The 18,269-nt window shown below is 40.7% G+C and overlaps 1 protein-coding gene across 1 annotated transcript in view; it reads left to right on the forward strand.

The window, feature by feature from the left end:
• The window catches only part of TNS3 (tensin 3), a 42,553-nt gene that overhangs the window by 2,155 nt on the left and 22,129 nt on the right, over positions 1-18,269 (forward strand). Inside the window, exons 2-3 of the mRNA XM_060781537.2 lie at positions 13,386-13,557; positions 16,855-17,474. Of these exons, the coding sequence (XP_060637520.2) occupies positions 13,386-13,557; positions 16,855-17,474 (792 nt within the window). The remainder of the gene's footprint in view (positions 1-13,385; positions 13,558-16,854; positions 17,475-18,269) is intronic.

The raw sequence follows: 18,269 nt of genomic DNA on the forward strand, positions 1-18,269 counted from the left end.
AGGGACTCGGTGTGGCTTACATGAGGCCGAGCCCAAACACAACAATACAAGCAATAATAACAGCAATACAAGCAATTAAAATAAAACATAAGCAATAAAATATACAACATTATCAATAAGACGACACACAATTAAAAACAGTGGGAAGGCCAAATGTAGAGTTAAAATTGGAAATAATGCTGGGACATGGATGAAAAGGTGATAGTGGTGTTTGTGGAAGGGCATACGAGCAGACCTAAAGAAATGTAAAGTGCTTTGGAGGACAAAGTGCTATGGGACCATTACTCAGGGAAGGCACACTGGAACAGCCACGTCTTCAAGCTCCTCCTGAAGACTGCCAGAGTTGGGGCCTGTCTGATGTCTCTAGGGAGTGAGTTCCAGAGTCGAGGGGCCACCACCGAAAAATTAGGTTTAGGACAAGATTAGGACAAGGAACAATGGCTTCAAACTACAAGAAAGGAGATTCCATCTGAATATGAGGAAGAACTTCCTGACTGTGAGAGCCGTTCAGCAGTGGAACTCTCTGCCCGGGAGTGTGGTGGAGGCTCCTTCTTTGGAAGCTTTTAAACAGAGGCTGGATGGCCATCTGTCAGGGGTGATTTGAATGCAATATTCCTGCTTCTTGGCAGGGGGTTGGACTGGATGGCCCATGAGGTCTCTTCCAACTTTTTGATTCTATGATATGAAGTTCTTATAATGGCATGGGCAGGGAATCTGGAAAATAAAGGAATGTATCGTGTCATGGGTAACCAGACCATTGTATTACATTTCTAACAGAAGAAAACAAACAAACAGATTAAAAAAACACAAATTTTGCAAACTTGGTAGTTGATTAAATGTCCTTTGACCAGTATCTGGCCACTTGGAGTGCCTCTGGTGTTGCTGCAAGAAGGTCCTCCATTGTGCATGTAGCAGGGCTCAGGTTGCACTGCAGTACCCCTTTTGCCAATAAAACTCAAAAGATGGGTTTGCATTAGGGTCACCTTTGGTTGGAAAGTCTTGCATGCACCCTACACCAAATGAACCAACAGCGTATAGCTGTCAGTATAATCCACTGAGAAGAAATCTGCAGGTATTTTTGGCTGTGAGATATGCTTTTGAGAATTTACAGCAATGACAAAGAATCTAGATGGATTGGAAGTTAATGCCGAGTGTGCTTGAGCAGCAAAATCTAATCAACAGGGGATGGTAATGACCTTCTCAATGTTTGTGTTTCCCCGGGAGCACTTTGCTGGTTTCGGTCAAAACCTTAATGCTGGACTAGCACTGATGGTCCTGTGTTCTCACAGTTGAACATTCAGAGTTTTTTCTTTTTAAAAAAACTTAGGGCCCTTCTACACTGCTCTTCATCCCATCATCTGATCCCAGATTATCTGCTTTAAACTGGAATATATGAGTCCCCACTGCCAAATAACCTGGGATAAGCAGATCCAATCCTGGGATAAAGAGGCAGTGTGGAAGGGTCCTTACTAATATAAGTCAGGATGAGTATGTAAAGTGCCTTGTACTTGACTGAATTGTTTTGTTTGATATGTAAATATCCCCATTCATGGCATAAATGGCATTCTTCTTTGTTTTGTTTAGCATTTGCCCTGGTAGAACCATATGTAGAACCATACTTCTACGTATGGAAAGCAGAAACCTTTGTTTATCTCCTGCCAGTTGGCATATGTTTGGACAGCCCCCTTGTAATAAAAATCAATGGGGACTCGTGCCCTTTTGACATTCCAGTGTGGCCTGGTATTTTGGGAAGGTGTCTTGGCAGCCAACTGCATTCCTATGGCAGCAGGGCCTCTTTTAAATCAGAAGCAGGGAATTAACAATACTTTTTAAAAAACTGCTAAGATTTGCATATCTCGTTGCTTCAGTTCACTCTCGGTAGAGGCTGTGTCCAAGTAAGTAAAAGAAAAAAGAAATATGTGAATTACTTGAAATCAGTTGGACTCTTTAAAATGAAAAATGTTGCATTCATCAGGTATCTTATACTTGTAATAAGTCAAAGAGTTTTCTCTTCACCTAACTTTATATATATAGAGATAGATAGATAGATAGATAGATAGATAGATAGATAGATAGATAGATAGATAGGACGTATAGGCAGTTTCCGAGTTACATACGACTTACATATGACTCATAATTAAGAATGGAAGTGAGACAACAGGAAGGAAATATCACTCCTGTAAGAGTTATTACAAGAAAATGTGTCTCAATTGAAGCTTTTTCACCAATCCTTGTTTCAACAACAAGCCAAATTTTTCAAAATCCTATTTTCACAGGGGCAGAAAGCGAGGTGAAATCTTCTGAATAGAGTAACAGAACACAAAATACACTTCATAGGGGCATTAACACTTTCCTATTCTTTCTATCTTTCTATGGAGTTACATTTTAAAATGTGCCTGTTCTGACTTACATACAAATTCAATTTAAGAACAAATCTACAGAATCTATCTTGTTCATAACCTGATCGCTCCCTGTACTTTGCAGATCTCTCTCTCTCAAAAAAAAGAAAACAACAGCTCTACCATCAGTGTTCTTGGGTCTACATTATATCTTTTAATGTAAACAAGCAAAGCAGAACCTGTATTGTATATATGTGTCAAGCATATATTTTTATATTGCAAGAATAGCGAATAATAAAGTCTCTCATGCAGAAACTCAGAGCAGTTTCAATTTTAACATTTCCCATGTGGTTGCCATTAAGTACTTAAATACATGAAGCTAAAAAACAGTAGTGCCAGAGACAATAATCAGTTTATTTATTTATCGTGTCAGGAGCAACCAGACATTTGTATTACATTTTTAACAAAACAAACAAACAGACAGACAGACAGACAAAACACAAAGTTTGTAAGCTTGGTGGTTGATTAAATGTCCTTTGACCAGTATCTGGCCACTTGGAGTGCCTCTGGTGTTGCCGCAAGAAGGTCCTCCATTGTGCATGTGGCAGGGCTCAAGTTGCATTGCAGCAGGTGGTCAGTGGTTTTCTCTTCTCCACACTCGCATGTCGTGGATTCCACTTTGTAGCCCCATTTCTTAAGATTGGCTCTACATCTCGTGGTGCCAGAGTGCTGTCTGTTCAGCGCCTTCCAAGTCATTCAGTTTTCTGTGTCCCCAGGGGGGAGTCTCTCATTTGGTATCAGCCATTGATTGAGGTTCTGGGTTTGAGCCTGCCACTTTTGGACTCCCGCTTGCTGGGGTGTTCCAGCGAGTGTCTCTGTAGATCTTAAAAAACCATTTCTTGATTTAAGTCGTTGACATGCTGGCTGATACCCCAACAAGGGATGAGCTGGAGATGTCACTGCCTTGGTCCTTTCACTATTAGTTGCTACTTCCCGGCGGATATCAGGTGATGCAATACCGGCTAGACAGTGTAGTTTCTCCAGTGGTGTAGGGCGCAGACACCCCGTGATAATGCGGCATGTCTCATTAAGAGCCTCATCCACTGTTTTAGCGTGGTGATATGTGTTCCATACTGGGCATGCATACTTAGCAGCAGAGTAGCATAGCGCAAGGGCAGATGATTTCACTGTGTCTGGTTGTGATCCCCAGGTTGTGCCAGTCAGCTTTCATATGATATTGTTTCTAGCACCCACCTTTTGCTTGATATTCAGGCAAAGCACGGTCCAGAGTGACTCCCAGGTATTTGGGTGTGCTGCAATGCTCCAGTGGGATTCCTTCCCAGGTAATCCTCAGAGCTCGGGATGCTTGTCTGTTCTTAAGGTGAAAAGCACATGTCTGTGTTTTAGATGGATTAGGGATCAACTGGTTTTCCCTGTAATAGGCAGTAAGAGCACCTAGAGCTTTGGAGAGCTTCTGTTCAACCATCTCAAAGCTCCCTGCTTGAGCGGTGATGGCGCAATCATCAGCATAGATGAAACTCTTGTCCATTCTGGCAGTGGCTGGTCATTTGTGTAGATGTTGAACATGGATGGAGCAAGCACGCTCCCCTGAGGCAGGCTGTTCTTCTTTTCCCGCCATCTGCTTCTCTGGCCCTGGAACTCAACAAAAAGCTCCTGTTTGGTAGCAGGTTTCTTATGAGGTGGGTGAGATGGTAGTCCTTTGTGATATTATACATTTTTCTCAGGAGGAGGCGGTGGTTTACAGTAATCAGTTACGGATAAATGATGTGCTGTGATGATGCTGATTTTCATTTCTATTTTGCCTTTCACCATATAATAAGACTTGATTTTAACTAAAATTTTAAAACAATGCATTTTAAAATATATACAAAATTTCAATAAAGCAATAAATAAAAATATTTAAAATACAATTTACCATTTGTGAAATTATAACAGTACAATTCATTGAAAGACCATAGAAAAACCATAAAACAGCACAACACACCATTAAAAGACAATCTCAGTTTCTAGAAGTCTGATGACATAAGAATGCTTTAACTTGTTAGTGGAAGAAGGGAGGAGCCCCCCAGACCTCCTTGGGAGTACGTTCTAAAGTCTGGGAGCAACAGCAAAGGCCTTAGATCTATAATGGGTCCATAAAGGGAAATGTAATCTTTCAGCGGACTTTATGTATAGGGAGTTGTAGGTAACCATCATTTTGAATTGTGCAGCCAGTGCAGCGCTTGAACAAGAAAGTTGTGTTCTCTCTGTGGTCAGTCCCAGGTCCAGTTTGGCTGCAGGTCTTTGGACCCATTGAAGTTTTGGGGAAGTTTTCAAAGACGGCTCTACATATTACAGCAATTAAAACTGGATGTAACTAAGGCAGGTGTTACTATAGTCAGGTCCAATCTCCTCAGAAAGAAATGTAGTTGGTATACTGGCTTCAACCATGCAAATGTACAGCTGGTCAGCACTGAAACTTGGGTCTCCAGACTCATGCTTGAATCCAAGAATACATAAGGCCTTCAACAAGGGCCTCCATGGTATTCCCACAAAGAACCTAGCATTGTGAATTGCTCTACGAGCCAAAGGGTGCTTACCAATCATTCCTCTGTATTCTGAAGACAAGTGGCCAGTGGAGTGCCACAGGGATCTGTTCAACATCTTTATCAATGACTTTGATGTTGGAATAAACATCATTGACTTTGATGTTGGAATAAAATGCATGCTTATCAAATTGGGAGATAGCTTATATCCAGAGGGCAGGCTCAGGATCCAAAATGACTTTACCAGATTAGAATGCTGGGCCAAAGCTAACAAAATGAATGTCAACAAGGAGAAATGTATGATACTATACTTAGGCAATAAAAATAAAATGCACAAATATAGACTGAGTGATATCTGGTTTGAAAACAGTACACGTGACAGGGATATAGGAGTCTTAGTAGACCACAAGCTGAATATGAGTCAACACTGTAATGTGGCAGCTAAAAAAGCCAATGTGATACTAGGTTAAATCAGTAAGAGTGTCTAGATGGAAATAATAATACCACTGTATTCTACAATAGTCAGACCTCACCTATAATACTGTGTCCCATTCTGGGCACCACAATTCAAGAAGACTATGGAGAAACTGGAATGTGCCCAGAGAAGGATGACGAAAATGGTCAAAGGTTGGGAAACCAAGACCTATGTGGAGCTGTGTATGTTTAGCTTGGAGAAGAGAAGGTTGAGAGGAGACATGAAAGCCCCGTTTAAATATTTGAAACAATGTCACATTGAGTAGGGGACAAATTTATTTTCTGCTGTTCTAGGAAAAGAGATTCCAACTAAGCATTTGGAACATTTTTCTGACAGTAAGAACTCTTCCACATGTTGCCTCAAAGTGTGGGAGAGTCTCATTTCCTGGAGGTTTTTAAGAAGAAGCTGGATGGGCATCTGATGGAAGTGTATTGACTGTGTGTTCTTAAGTTGGGCTGGATGTCCCTTGTAGTCTCTTCCAATTTTGATGTTTTATGATTCCATGATTGAATTGTGAACTTGCATGTACAGGGGGAGTGTAACCCTACTTAACACAGGTTGAATCTCTATTTCAATTGACCAGAAACGCCTGTCTTGTATTCAGTTTGTTCAGATGCCAGCCAATGGTCTAGCACAGAAACAGATTCCTTTGAAATTGGGTGGAAATGAGTAATAGAGCTGAATATCATCAGAATGCTGGTGCTACCTGACCAAAAGTTTGGACAATCTTTCCCAGTAGTTTCATCTATATATATAAAAAGGCTCTGTGCATAATGAGTATCTTAAAAACAAAAGAACCAATGAACAAAATCACACCAAATTTGGCAACAAAACTTCTCACAACACAAGGAGTGACCATCACTCAAAAATTATGATTTTGTCATTTGTGAGTTGCAGTTGCTGGGATTTATAGTTCACCTATAATCAGAAAGTAGTCTGAACTCCACCAATGATGGAATTGAACAAACTTGGCACACAGGACTCCCCTGACCAACAGAAAACACTAGAAGGGTTTGGTGGGCATTGACCTTGGGTTTTGGAGTTGTAGTTCACGTACATCTAGAGAGCACTGTGGACTCAAACTTGACAGGAATACTCAATATGCACAAATGTGAACACAGATGGAGATTGGAGGAAATAGACCTTGACATTTGGGAGTTGTAGTTACTAGGATGTATAGTTCACCTACAATCAAAGAGCATTCCGAACCCCACCAACGATGGAATTGGGCCAGACATCTCACACAGAACTCGCATGATCAACAGAAAATTCTGTGTTTTCTGGGTTTTCTGGTGGTCTTTGGTGACCCTTCTGACACCCCCTGGCGACCCCACCCCCGGGGTCTTGACTTCCCAGGTTGAGAAATGCTGCCTTAAGGCCATCCAGTCCAACTCCCTTCAACAGGGCAAGAAAACATAATCAAAGCCCTCTTGACAAAGGGACATCCAGCCATTCACCCACATATATGTATATGACAGATGCAGTATCAAAGATTTGAAAGGGACCCCTAAAGAAGGACAATGATATGTTGCATGTTCCAGAGCAGGCAAACCAGACAATCTCCACATCAACACTGGCACTGGCAAAGAAACAGCAAGAAATACTGTTTACCCACAAGACATTGCATATATTAGAAACCAACAGTTTCTCATTACTTTATTTTCCAGATCACCAGACTGGGTCACAGCAACACGTGGCAGGGGACCGCTAGTGTAGGTATTAAATAGCATAGGGAATGTGCCAAAAGTGTACGAGGGGTCCACAGTTGGTTGGCCAAGGAACTGAACAGGAATGAGAACACCTCTGTTAAAGCGTACTTCCAGGGTCCATCACAGCATGGCAATCCAGAAAGATAACGTTGGTAATTGTACGTGTCAGAACCAACTGAGAGGTCCAGCAGAACCAACTCCCCCTCCCAATGCAGATCTTGGAATAAAAGCCCACCAATGCTAGTACATATGTGGTGGCTCTTGCCTGTCTAAGGATCATGTCTACAGCCTTGGGCAGCACAAATTGAAAAGTATTCATCAACACTGGACATGCAGATGACAGGGTTACATTCCCCAGGCTTGTGTCAACTGAAGCATCCAAGTCAGAACAAATCCAAGCTATTTTCTTTGCAAAGTTGTGATTCTTTGCAGTAGACTGTTAGATGGTTTAAATTCCTTTGTCCCAGATTATAACAGATTATTACAGATCCTTCAAAACAGTTCTATTGAACAGTATTGTGAAGATGCAATGATAGCTGCCTTTTTTTCTTATTGCCAACACAATAAAGTAGACTTCAGCTAGAGTTTTTTGTTGGACTCACATTGAGTTTTCTGCCGGTATTGTTAATCTCACTCATTTCGTTGTTGCTAGCTCCTTAGAAAACCAGGAGTCTGGTTTAGCTCCACTCCATGGGAAGAAATATTTTGGAGCGGTCATGTCTTGTCATTAACTCATTCCTGAGATCTATCAGGGCTTGAACAGGATTGCCATGGCAGCAGGAAACTCCACAATAGCCATTGGGAATCCGTTCTGAACCATTAAACTCCTGAGATGGACCATCTTAATGAGTCCTCTGCTTTTTACAGAAGCTGTGAGTCTAAAGCTGATCAAAAAGTGATCTGTTCATAACAATGGAAGAGTAGAAAGTTCCTCCACTCCCAAATCACCATCATAGCATACAGAAAACAAGGAACCGAGTGTGCCTAGCAGCATGAGTGGGGCCAGATACCATTTGGGACAGACCCATGATTGTCATGGCAGAGATGAAATCTTAAAACCATGCCCAGCAGAATAGCCTCAGCATGAAAACTCTCAACATCACAAGTCATGGGGACTCTGATCCCACCTGCCCCAAGTAATTCAGGAAGAAGGATTGTTGAGCAAATATGTGGGAGATATGCCAACATTCAAATAAACACATTCAGACCCTGCAGACTGAGAGAGATATTGTTGCATTATTATTATTATTATTATTATTATTATTATTATTATTATTATTATCTTTATTTATGCCCTGCTAACATCTCCTGAAGGACTTGGTGCGGCTTACAAAAGACCAAGGCCCTAAATAAAAATAGCATAACAATACAACAATAAAACTCATAAAGCAAAACAATAAACATTAAAGCAATAACAATAAACATTAGAACAATAACACCACGACGCATTTAAAACTAAGGCCGGGCCAAATGTAATGATTTAAAAAGTGCTGGACATGACAGGTGAAATGCATAGGTTATTAGAGGTAGGTGCGGTGTGCAGACAATCTTAAATCTCTAGTAAAGTGCATTTGGGACATGATGCTAGGAGTTTCCTATTCTGGAAAGGCACACTGGAACAGCCACGTCTTCAAGCTCTTCCTAAAGACTGCCAATGTTGGGGCTTGTCTGATGTCCTTGGGGAGAGAGTTCCAGAGTCGGGGGGCTACCACAGAGAAGGCCCTGTCCCTCGTCCTCACCAACCGCGCTTGCAACGCAGGTGGGATTGTGAGCAGGGCCTCCAGATGATCGGAGAGATTGTGTGGGTTCATATACGGAGATGCGGTCACGCAGGTAGGCGGACCGGAAAATGAATGGCAGCCAATGGAGCTCCTTAAACAGGGTTGACCTCTCTGTAAGGAGCACCGGTTAACAACCTGGCCGCCGCCCGTTGGACCAGTTGGAATTTCCGATCATTGCAACTTCCCCTCCCCACCCCTGATATTGTCTGTTGATGTATAAAGAATTCTAATGCGCAAAGCTTATCACACACATCTCATTCAATCATCATATCCTTGTAATATATGTCAGCTCCACATGTTTATCTAGGATCAAATCCCCAAAAACAGGGGTTTTACCATTCACTTTTAGCAACAACATATATAACACAAGGAATCCATTGCCATGGATGTGTAGATTATTTGGAAAGAGAGATAGTTTGGGGATGACAAACACTCTATTATGAACTCTTTCCCCAGAATATTTCATCTGTTTATTTTTACAGGGCAATGTATGTAAAAACAGTTTTTCTGTGAAGCAGATTCAAGGACAAGCCCTTGCCATGCTGTCACTCCCAAAGTAGCTGAAGGAGTGATGTCTCTTTGGTGTAACCTCTCTGGCAGTGGCCCATCTCACAGTAGTCCCACATATTCCCCAGCCTAAGAAGATAACCCAGTCGTATGTTGCGTTTCAGCCAAGGGTCATATTTCATAATGTTGTCCTTTAATGTCTGTGAAATTTGAAAAACCTCGGCAAACTTCTGTAATGTCTCTATGGCGGACTCTGTTTCTGCTTCCATTTTTTCCCTCTTCCTCTGAAGAGGTCAACAAATCCAATTGCTTACTGGTTAGCACTTTCTTCATTGATGTGTGGTAGTCTGTGTGTGTGGCAGGGGCACAGTCAGCAAAACAAACACTGCAAGGGTATTAACCCTTCCTTATGCTATACAAAGTTTTATATGTGTGTGTGCGATGTCCATGTGTGTGAGTATATCAGGGGTCCTCAAACTTTTTAAACAGAGGGCCAGGTCACAGTCCCTCAAATTCTTGGAGGGCCAATTATAATTTGAAAAAAATGAATGAATTCCTGTGCACACTGCACATATCTTATTTGTAGTGCAAAAAACACTTAAAATGAAGAACAATTTTAACAAATATAAACTTATTAGTATTTTAATGGGAAGTGTGGGCCTGCTTTTGGTTTATGAGATACGGTTGTTGTTGTTATGTGCTTTCAAATCGTTTCAGACTTAGGTTGACCCTGAGCGAGGGCCGGGTAAATGACCTTGGAGGGCCGTATTTGGACCCCGGGCCTTAGTTTGAGGACCCCTGGTGTATATATTGGCTGGTGTTACACTTAAAAATATACCTATTCCAACTTACATATAAATTCAACTGCCCATAGTTCCTTTTTTGATATGACTTGAGTACTTAATTGACCTACAGATAAGCCAACCCATGTTTTTTGGCTTGATTTTTGACTAAAATGTGTAGACTTATACACAAGTAGATAGGGTAAGTCAAGAATTCCAGACTGATGTTACTGGATAATTAAGACTAATAATTGAGGAACTGAAAATACTCACTGTACAAATGAACAAAGGCAATAAAACAGCAGGAGCTGAACTTAAAGTATAAGGAAAAGTAAAACGCTTCGCAGAATGTGATTTAAAAACAAGTTAGAGAATCAGGAAAAATAGAGGCTGGTGTATGAAAATTTATTTTCTAAATTGCCTTTAGGAAATTCCCTTAGGAATAAAGCCAGATTACCTTCTTGAACTAACAACTGCTTGGATGCAAGACATTTAGCCAGAGACTGTTTTTAAAGAAACTGATGTAGAAAGAATTCATTGATTCCTAGGCAACATTAACAAAGTATGAGGGAGGAAAGTATGCAGATCAACTGCTGTTTTCCCAGAAGTTTGCCTCCTTAAAGACACTTCTATTTAAAACAGTAGACTCTACTTGGTATAATTAATATAATTAGACTCTTTTTGATAAATTAATCAGAGCAGAAAGTTCCCCCCAAGAGTTCTAGACACACATTGTGTTAATGGTAAAACTGAAATATCAGACAGTTTTCCTAAGTACTGTATTTCATCGCATAATAGTTGCCATTGCATAATAATCACACACCCCTTTTTGGGGTCCCGGTTTTTGGTCTTTTATTATTCTTCCCATAATAGTTGAACTCGGTGCCCATGTTCCTGCCCCTTGGAGCTTCCGGGCTTCCCAGCTAAGGGGCAGGTGTGTGAGCAGGTCAAGTTTCCATTGAAGCTCCCCTGAGTCCCTTTGGGGAGATAAAGCAGAATATAAATAAATTATTATTATTATTATTATTATCATCATCATCAACAACAACAACAACAACTGTTGCCAGGTGTGGACAGCTTTCCAGCTACAGAGTTCCCTCATCTGCCAGCTGAGGGAAGTTCTGTAGCTGCAAAAAAAATCCTCACATAATAGTCGTATGCGGTGAAATATGGTATATTAAGTTTTATAAGAGGAGAAGTTTGGAAAATTCAAAGGACAGAGAGTTGTATGGGAATTTGTATTTGGATACAAAAGTGTCAGAAAAACATTGGCATAAAACTTCAACATAGCTCTACAACTAAATATCTGCCTACGCTAAAGGGATTGAATCCTGACCTTTTCATCTATGCCTTCAATGAGTGTTCTTATATATGCTACATATTTAGCAAACTGCAGTAGCTAAGAGGCAACAATTTACATGTACAAAGGCTCTGTGTGTTCAAGAGTGTGCAAATAGATCTTGTGCAAACTGTATTTGAACAAGTTGAAGGAATAGTGTGCATGGAGGGTGTTTCAAAAGGAGGGACCTGATTTGATATTGCTATATCTCTGCAACCATAAATGAAATAATTAGTGCTTGAAAGGATTTTAAATTATTTCTTTATTTTATTTACTACTAGCTGTCCCCTGCCACGCGTTGCTGTGGCCCAGTTTCGTGATCTGGAAAATAAAGTAATGAGAAAGTGTTGGTTTCTAATATATGTAATTTCTTGATGCTTGTGGGTAAACAGTATTTCTTGCTGTTGCTTTGCCAGTGTTGATATGGAGATTGTCTGGTTTGCCTTCTCTGGAACATGCCACATATCATTGTCCTTCTTTAGGGGTCCCTTTCAAATCTATGATACTATATCTCTCTGTGTGTGAATCATATATATCTATATCCATGGCTGGATGGCTCTTTGTCAGGAGGGCTTTGATTACGTTTTCTTGCCCTAGTGAAGGGAGTTGGACTGGATGGCCTTGAGTATTTTCTACTGGTCATCAAGGTTCTGTGTGGGAAGTTTGCCCCAATTCTGTCATTGGTGGGGTTCAGAATGGTCTTTGATTGTAGGTGAACTGTAAATCCCAGCAACTACAACTCCCAAATGTCAAGGTCTATTTCCCCCAAACTCCATCTGTTTTGATATTTGGGTATATGGAATATTCGTGCCAAATTTGGTCCAGATCCATCATTGTTTGAGTCCACAGTGCTCTCTGGATGTAGGTGAACTACAATTCCCAAACTCAAAGTCAATGCTCACCAAACCCTTCTGGTGTTTTCTGTTGATCATGGGAGTCCTTTGTGCCAAGTGTAGTTCAATTCCATTGTCGGTGGAGTTCAGAATGCTCTTTGATTGTAGGTGAACTATAAATCCCAGCAACTACAACTCCCAAGTGACAAAATCATTTTTTTTTTAGTGAAGGACATACATTGGGTTGTTAGGTGTCTTGTGTCCAAATTTGGTGTCAATTCGCCCAGTGGTTTTTGAGTTCTGTGAATACCACAAACAAACATTACATTTTTATTTATATAGATAGTTGTATACCGTCCTTCTCAGCCCGCAGGCAACTCAGAACAGTTTACAAAAGCAGCAATTCAATGCCCACACCATAAAAACATTTTAAAACACAATCATATCATATAGACACATAACAAAATTAATAAAACATAGCATTTACATCTCCTAGTTAAAAACTTTGTCCAGTCTTGTCATCCAGTAGTCCCAATTTCCTATGTCTGTTACACTGCATTTTCAAATGCTTGCTCAAACAACCAAGTCTTTTCCCCCAAACATTAAAAGGGAGGGGCCGATCTAATGTCCCATAGCCGAGGGGCCACCACTGAGAAGGCCCTGTCCCTCGCCCCTGCCAAATGTAATTGCGACGCAAGCGGGATCAAGAGCAGGGCCTCCCCAGATGATCTTAAAGTCCTAAGTCATTACTGCTAGATGCCTCTCCCAGCACACAAACAGCACCTAGCCTCAGTCATTTGCAAGATAATGACCCTGCAACATAAGACGTTTTGTGTTCTGCAATTCAGCAAGACTAAAACCATAATTGTGTTGCTGTGTACATTTCGACTATGTTTTGATTAGTAAAACTTGATAACTTGTTAAGCCATTTGTAACTTCTGTGTAAATTTAACATGTTGCCAACATGAAATATATTGCTTTGGAATGGGGTCCAGCATTTTTTAAACATCCAGTACATCTTACTTTGAATTGAGTTTTAAGGACTTTATAAGATAAGTTGTTTCATTTCTGCAGACCCTCAGGATTATATGGAAGGCCTCAACCACACTGTTGCTGTATCTGACCATCCAACAAGCCCTGATCCCACTTTGTTGATGTCTGATGTGCAGTCAAGTCCCTCTTGTCAGCGACCTTTTACATCTGCATGTACGTTTTCCAATAATAGCTCTATCCTGAGAAGAGACAGGTAAGAGTACTGCAACGTGATTCTTTAATTTCTAGCCATCTTATTTGGGTGACATATAAATTTGCCTGGAAGTGTTCTTCTGAAAATAATTCATTGAAGTTTGTGACCTGTTTTGGGTTACAGATGTTGCTAAGAATATTTATTTATTTACGACATTTATATGCTGCCCTTCTCACCCCAAAGGAGACTCAGAGCGGCTTACAAGGTACATATAAATATATAATACACTATATTATTAGGATAGTACAACATCAGCACTAAATATTGCTATATTGTACCATACCAATTATATTGTAATATTATTAGTAATATTACATGTAATATAAATATATAATTACAGTATCATATTATTATTATTATTATTATTATTATTATTATATTGCACTACATTATAATATTATAAATATTATATTTATATACAATATGTTATATTATATTATATTTTTAGAAAAGCACACTAGACAAGGTGGAACTGTCTCCTGCCCTCCCCTTCACTCTGGCCCAGAGCGGCGGTTGGTGCTGGGGGGAGGGGTCTCCAGCTGAGTGTGTGTGTGTGTGTGTGTGTGTGTGTATATATATCTACCATAAATAACTGGATTCCCAATATTAATTTGAAATGCCTTTTGCTTTCTCCTGTCATTCATGCAACCAATGCTTCTGTTTGTAACCAGAACTGCAATATATGAAATTACCAGTGTTTGTGTATAGCTTGAATGATGTGTGACTGTACTTTTCTCCACTTCCCTAATCATTGATAAATGCAAACAAATAAATGAAATTAATCAATGAATACTAACAACCAATTTCCCTGTGCTGTTTATTAAAATACAATTTAAAAACAAAATGCAAGCTAGGAACAGAACAAGTCAAATATAAATTAAGAACTAGGTAAGAAAGTAGGTAATAAAACCAAAAAGGATGAAATAGGACAAGGATGTATAATAATTAAAACTAGTTATTTAAAAGGTGGTCAGTTGAAACATTCACACCTAGCTCCAGCAGACAAAAGTCCTTTGTCCCACCCTGGTCATTCCACAGATATATAAACCCATTTTCCTAGTTCCAACAGACCTCACTACCTCTGAGGATGCTTGCCATAGATGCAGGTGAAATGTCAGGAGAAAATGCCTCTAGAACATAGCCATATAGCCCGGAAAAACCTACACCAACCCAGTTATTTAAAAACTTTATGTAACCCCCCCCCCAAACAAACAAACAAACAAACAACAACCTATAATGTAGGCAGACCTTGGAAGGGTATCCCGTTGATTTTTTTTCCATGTCAGGAGCGACTTGAGAAACCGCAAATCGCTTCTGGTGTGAGATAATTGGACGTCTGCAAGGATGTTGCCCAGGGGACGCCCGGATATTTTGATATTTTACCATCCTTGTGGGAGGCTTCTCTCATGTCCCCACATGGGGAGCTGGAGCTGACAGAGGGAGCTCATCTGCGCTCTCCCCGGATTCGAACTTGCAGCCTTTTGGTCTTCAGTCCTGCTGGCATGAGGGTTTAACCCATTGTGCCATCAGCGGCTCTTATCCCATAGATGAAGTGCCACCTTTATCTATCTTGATCCCATAGATCAATGGTTCTCAACCTGTGGGTCCCCAGGTTTTTTGGCCTACAACTTCCAGAAATTCCAGCTAGTTTACCAGCTGTTAGGATTTCTGGGAGTAGAAGGTCAAAACATCTGGGGACCCACAGGTTGAGAACCACTGCCATAGAGAAAGTGATACCTCTCAGCTATCTTACTTAGCTCATTTGTTAAATGGAATGTACCCAGAAGAGTGTCACAGTTAGTGACTTTAGAGTCTGGGTAAACATGTAAAGAGCTACTCTGCCAGTTGCCTGGCTTCATCTCACTCAGAAGTTTTAAGATTAAAACCAGCATTATGAATGGGCCCAGAAAGAGATTGATAGACAGTGCAGGCGGTAAAGCAAAATATAATGTGACCATTTAATCAGTTTACACTAATAGTCTGACACTTCTATTTTTGATTAGCTAAAGCTCGGTGCATTTTCAAAGGCAATTCCACATATAACATATTGCGGTAACTAACACTAATGGGAGTTTACCAGATCATATCTCCTTATTGTAAGGCTGTATCTAGAAGGGGTCATAATGGTTATATTAAGTCTAAGTGAATAAATATTCTTCAAACCAATGAAGCTGTCTGTGCCTTGGGCTGATGATGGATCCGACAATGTTATATTAAGTCAGTAAGGAAAGTAAAGCCTTGTGCAGTCTGTAACTCCAGTTTCACTTCTCTAAACAGTTATATATAAATATGTACCGTATATTCCGGCATATAAGACTACTGGGCATAGAAGACGACCCCCAACTTTTCCAGTTAAAATATAGAGTTTGGGATATACTCGCCGTATAAGACTACCCCTTTTACAACGCACACCAAATAAACATCTCAAAAGCATCAGATTTGATTTCAATATGGTAATTTTCCTATTACTGTACCTCCTTCTCTGCCTCTCAGATCTTGCACATGCGCACCTGCACCGGTTCACTGCAGTCTTCAGGAGCGAAATCTAAGAGGCAGAGGAAGAGGTACTGCAATAGGATACAAGGGCAGGCCAGACAGGTAAAAGAGGTGTGCTTTTATGGGCCCAGGGCTACTCTATCTCTTTTTTCCATACCCCAGGCGCCCCAGACACCTGCGGCTTGCTCCACCCTTCACTTACACCTTCCTGGTGAGGCACCCCTTGACCTCACCATCGGGACTGCATTAAGTCCACAAATTCTGATGAATGGATTTTCTTCAACCGTACTTGTACAGCATCGCCCTTAATGCTTTCATACAGTTGCTGCATACGGCAGGGATGTGGCCACTGCCATTTTTGAGCTCCCCCCACCATATGCAGCAACCACAGATTCTCCAATCCGGATTGGAAGTTTCAGAACCCGCTTTGTAAGACTACATAAGGTTACTCCAGCGTATAGGACGATTCCCATGTATAAGATGACCCCTGACTTTTGAGAAGATTTTCTTGGGTTAAAAAGTAGCCTTATACACCAAAATATATGGTAATTAGATATCTTACTGATTTCTTGTAATTTGTGAATTTATCTTATGTGATTTTGTCTATTTATTCTCTTTCATGCAGACTGCTTTGTTTGCCCAGTGATCAGAAGGGCATTTCTGACAGGTATTTCACAGATTGGAAGATAAGCAAGTTAATGCATCTCTGATGTCTTGGCTAGTATTATTAGGACTTGTGATTTTGATGCCCCAGAAAACAGGGTTGCTACCAAATTATATATATATTTCTTTTTTAAACAGCCCAACAAGTGAACACATCTGGCAACAAGGCACTTCTACATCCTCTATAATGTCCCAGTTTTCAGAAACAAACCATGGCAAGTTGTTAGGAAGCTACTCCACGTCTCATGAATGTACTGTTCCTGTGCAAGATGGTTCCCTTTTGTGTCATTTCCAGAACAAAGGACCCCAAACTGGATCATTGAAAAGCCTAAAGAATTCATCAGCTGATCAGCAGCAAAACTCTGAGGACAGTACCAGCATCCAAGCTTTCCTCAATTTTGGTGGATGCAGTGCCAGTAGTAGCCAATCACTACTGGGAAAGAAACAATCTGCTTTTTTGCCATATGATAATGGCTCTCCCAAAATATCAACATCACCAGTGGACAGTAGCTTTTCAACACACAGTTTTCTTGCATCCACTCCAAGACGCAACAGCCAGAATAGTCCAAATGAACAAAACCAGGGAGTGACTATTCCACCTCATCCCACACTTCAAGAGAAGAAGAGGACTTCAGAAGGCTCTATCTCACCTTCTTCAAGTGGCTTCTCCAGCCCACATAGTGGGAGTTCTATTAGTATCCCATTTCCGGATGTTCTCCCTGATTTCTCTAAAGGTGTAAGCACTTCATCATTGCAAGGTATGCTGTGTGCATGAGGATGTATTCCTGAAAAGTAGCCGTCTTAAGCCAGGAGAGTTCGTAATTTCTCAAGTTAGATCTCAGAAACAGCATTCAAATGGTACATGCTCTTGTATAATTACAGAATAGGTGAAGGGGCTGCAGGATTGTGATGTCTTACCTGCCCATGAAAAAACTTTTCATTACTTTTTTTAGCCATGCCCTCAAAGTGGCCAGATGGAAGTACCCTATATTTATTTATTTATGATATTCATAGTCTGCCGTTTTTAGCCATACGGCAACTCAAGGCGGGATATGGATTGGCACAATTCAATGTCAGGCATTCATAAAAGTGCCATTAAAAACAATATTACAGTATAAAATATAAATAAAAATCATTAAAGCATATCAGTGTGATCTTGTTAAAAACGTTATCCAGTAACATCGCCTGGCCATTCCATGTTCATTATTCACAGTTCTGTGTATCTATTCTGCTACATTCTCAAAAGCTTGCTCAAAGAGCCAGGTCTTTACTTTTTTTCGGAAAGTCAGGAGGGAGTGGGCCAATCTAATATCCTTGGGGAAGGAGTTCCATAACCAGGGGGCCACCACTGAGAAGGCTCTGTCCTTCGTCTCTGCCAGTCGCACTTGCGAGGCAGGCGGGATCGAGAGCAGGACCTCCCCAGATGATCTTAAGCTCCTAGATCGTTCATAGGAGAAGATACGTTTGGACAGATAAGCTAGGCCGGAATCTTTAGGGCTTTATAGGCTAAAGCATTTTGAATTGTGCTCAGTAGCAAATATATACACACAAAC

This window comes from Anolis sagrei, chromosome 6 (genome assembly GCF_037176765.1).
Source record: "Anolis sagrei isolate rAnoSag1 chromosome 6, rAnoSag1.mat, whole genome shotgun sequence".
Classification (NCBI taxonomy): domain Eukaryota; kingdom Metazoa; phylum Chordata; class Lepidosauria; order Squamata; family Dactyloidae; genus Anolis; species Anolis sagrei.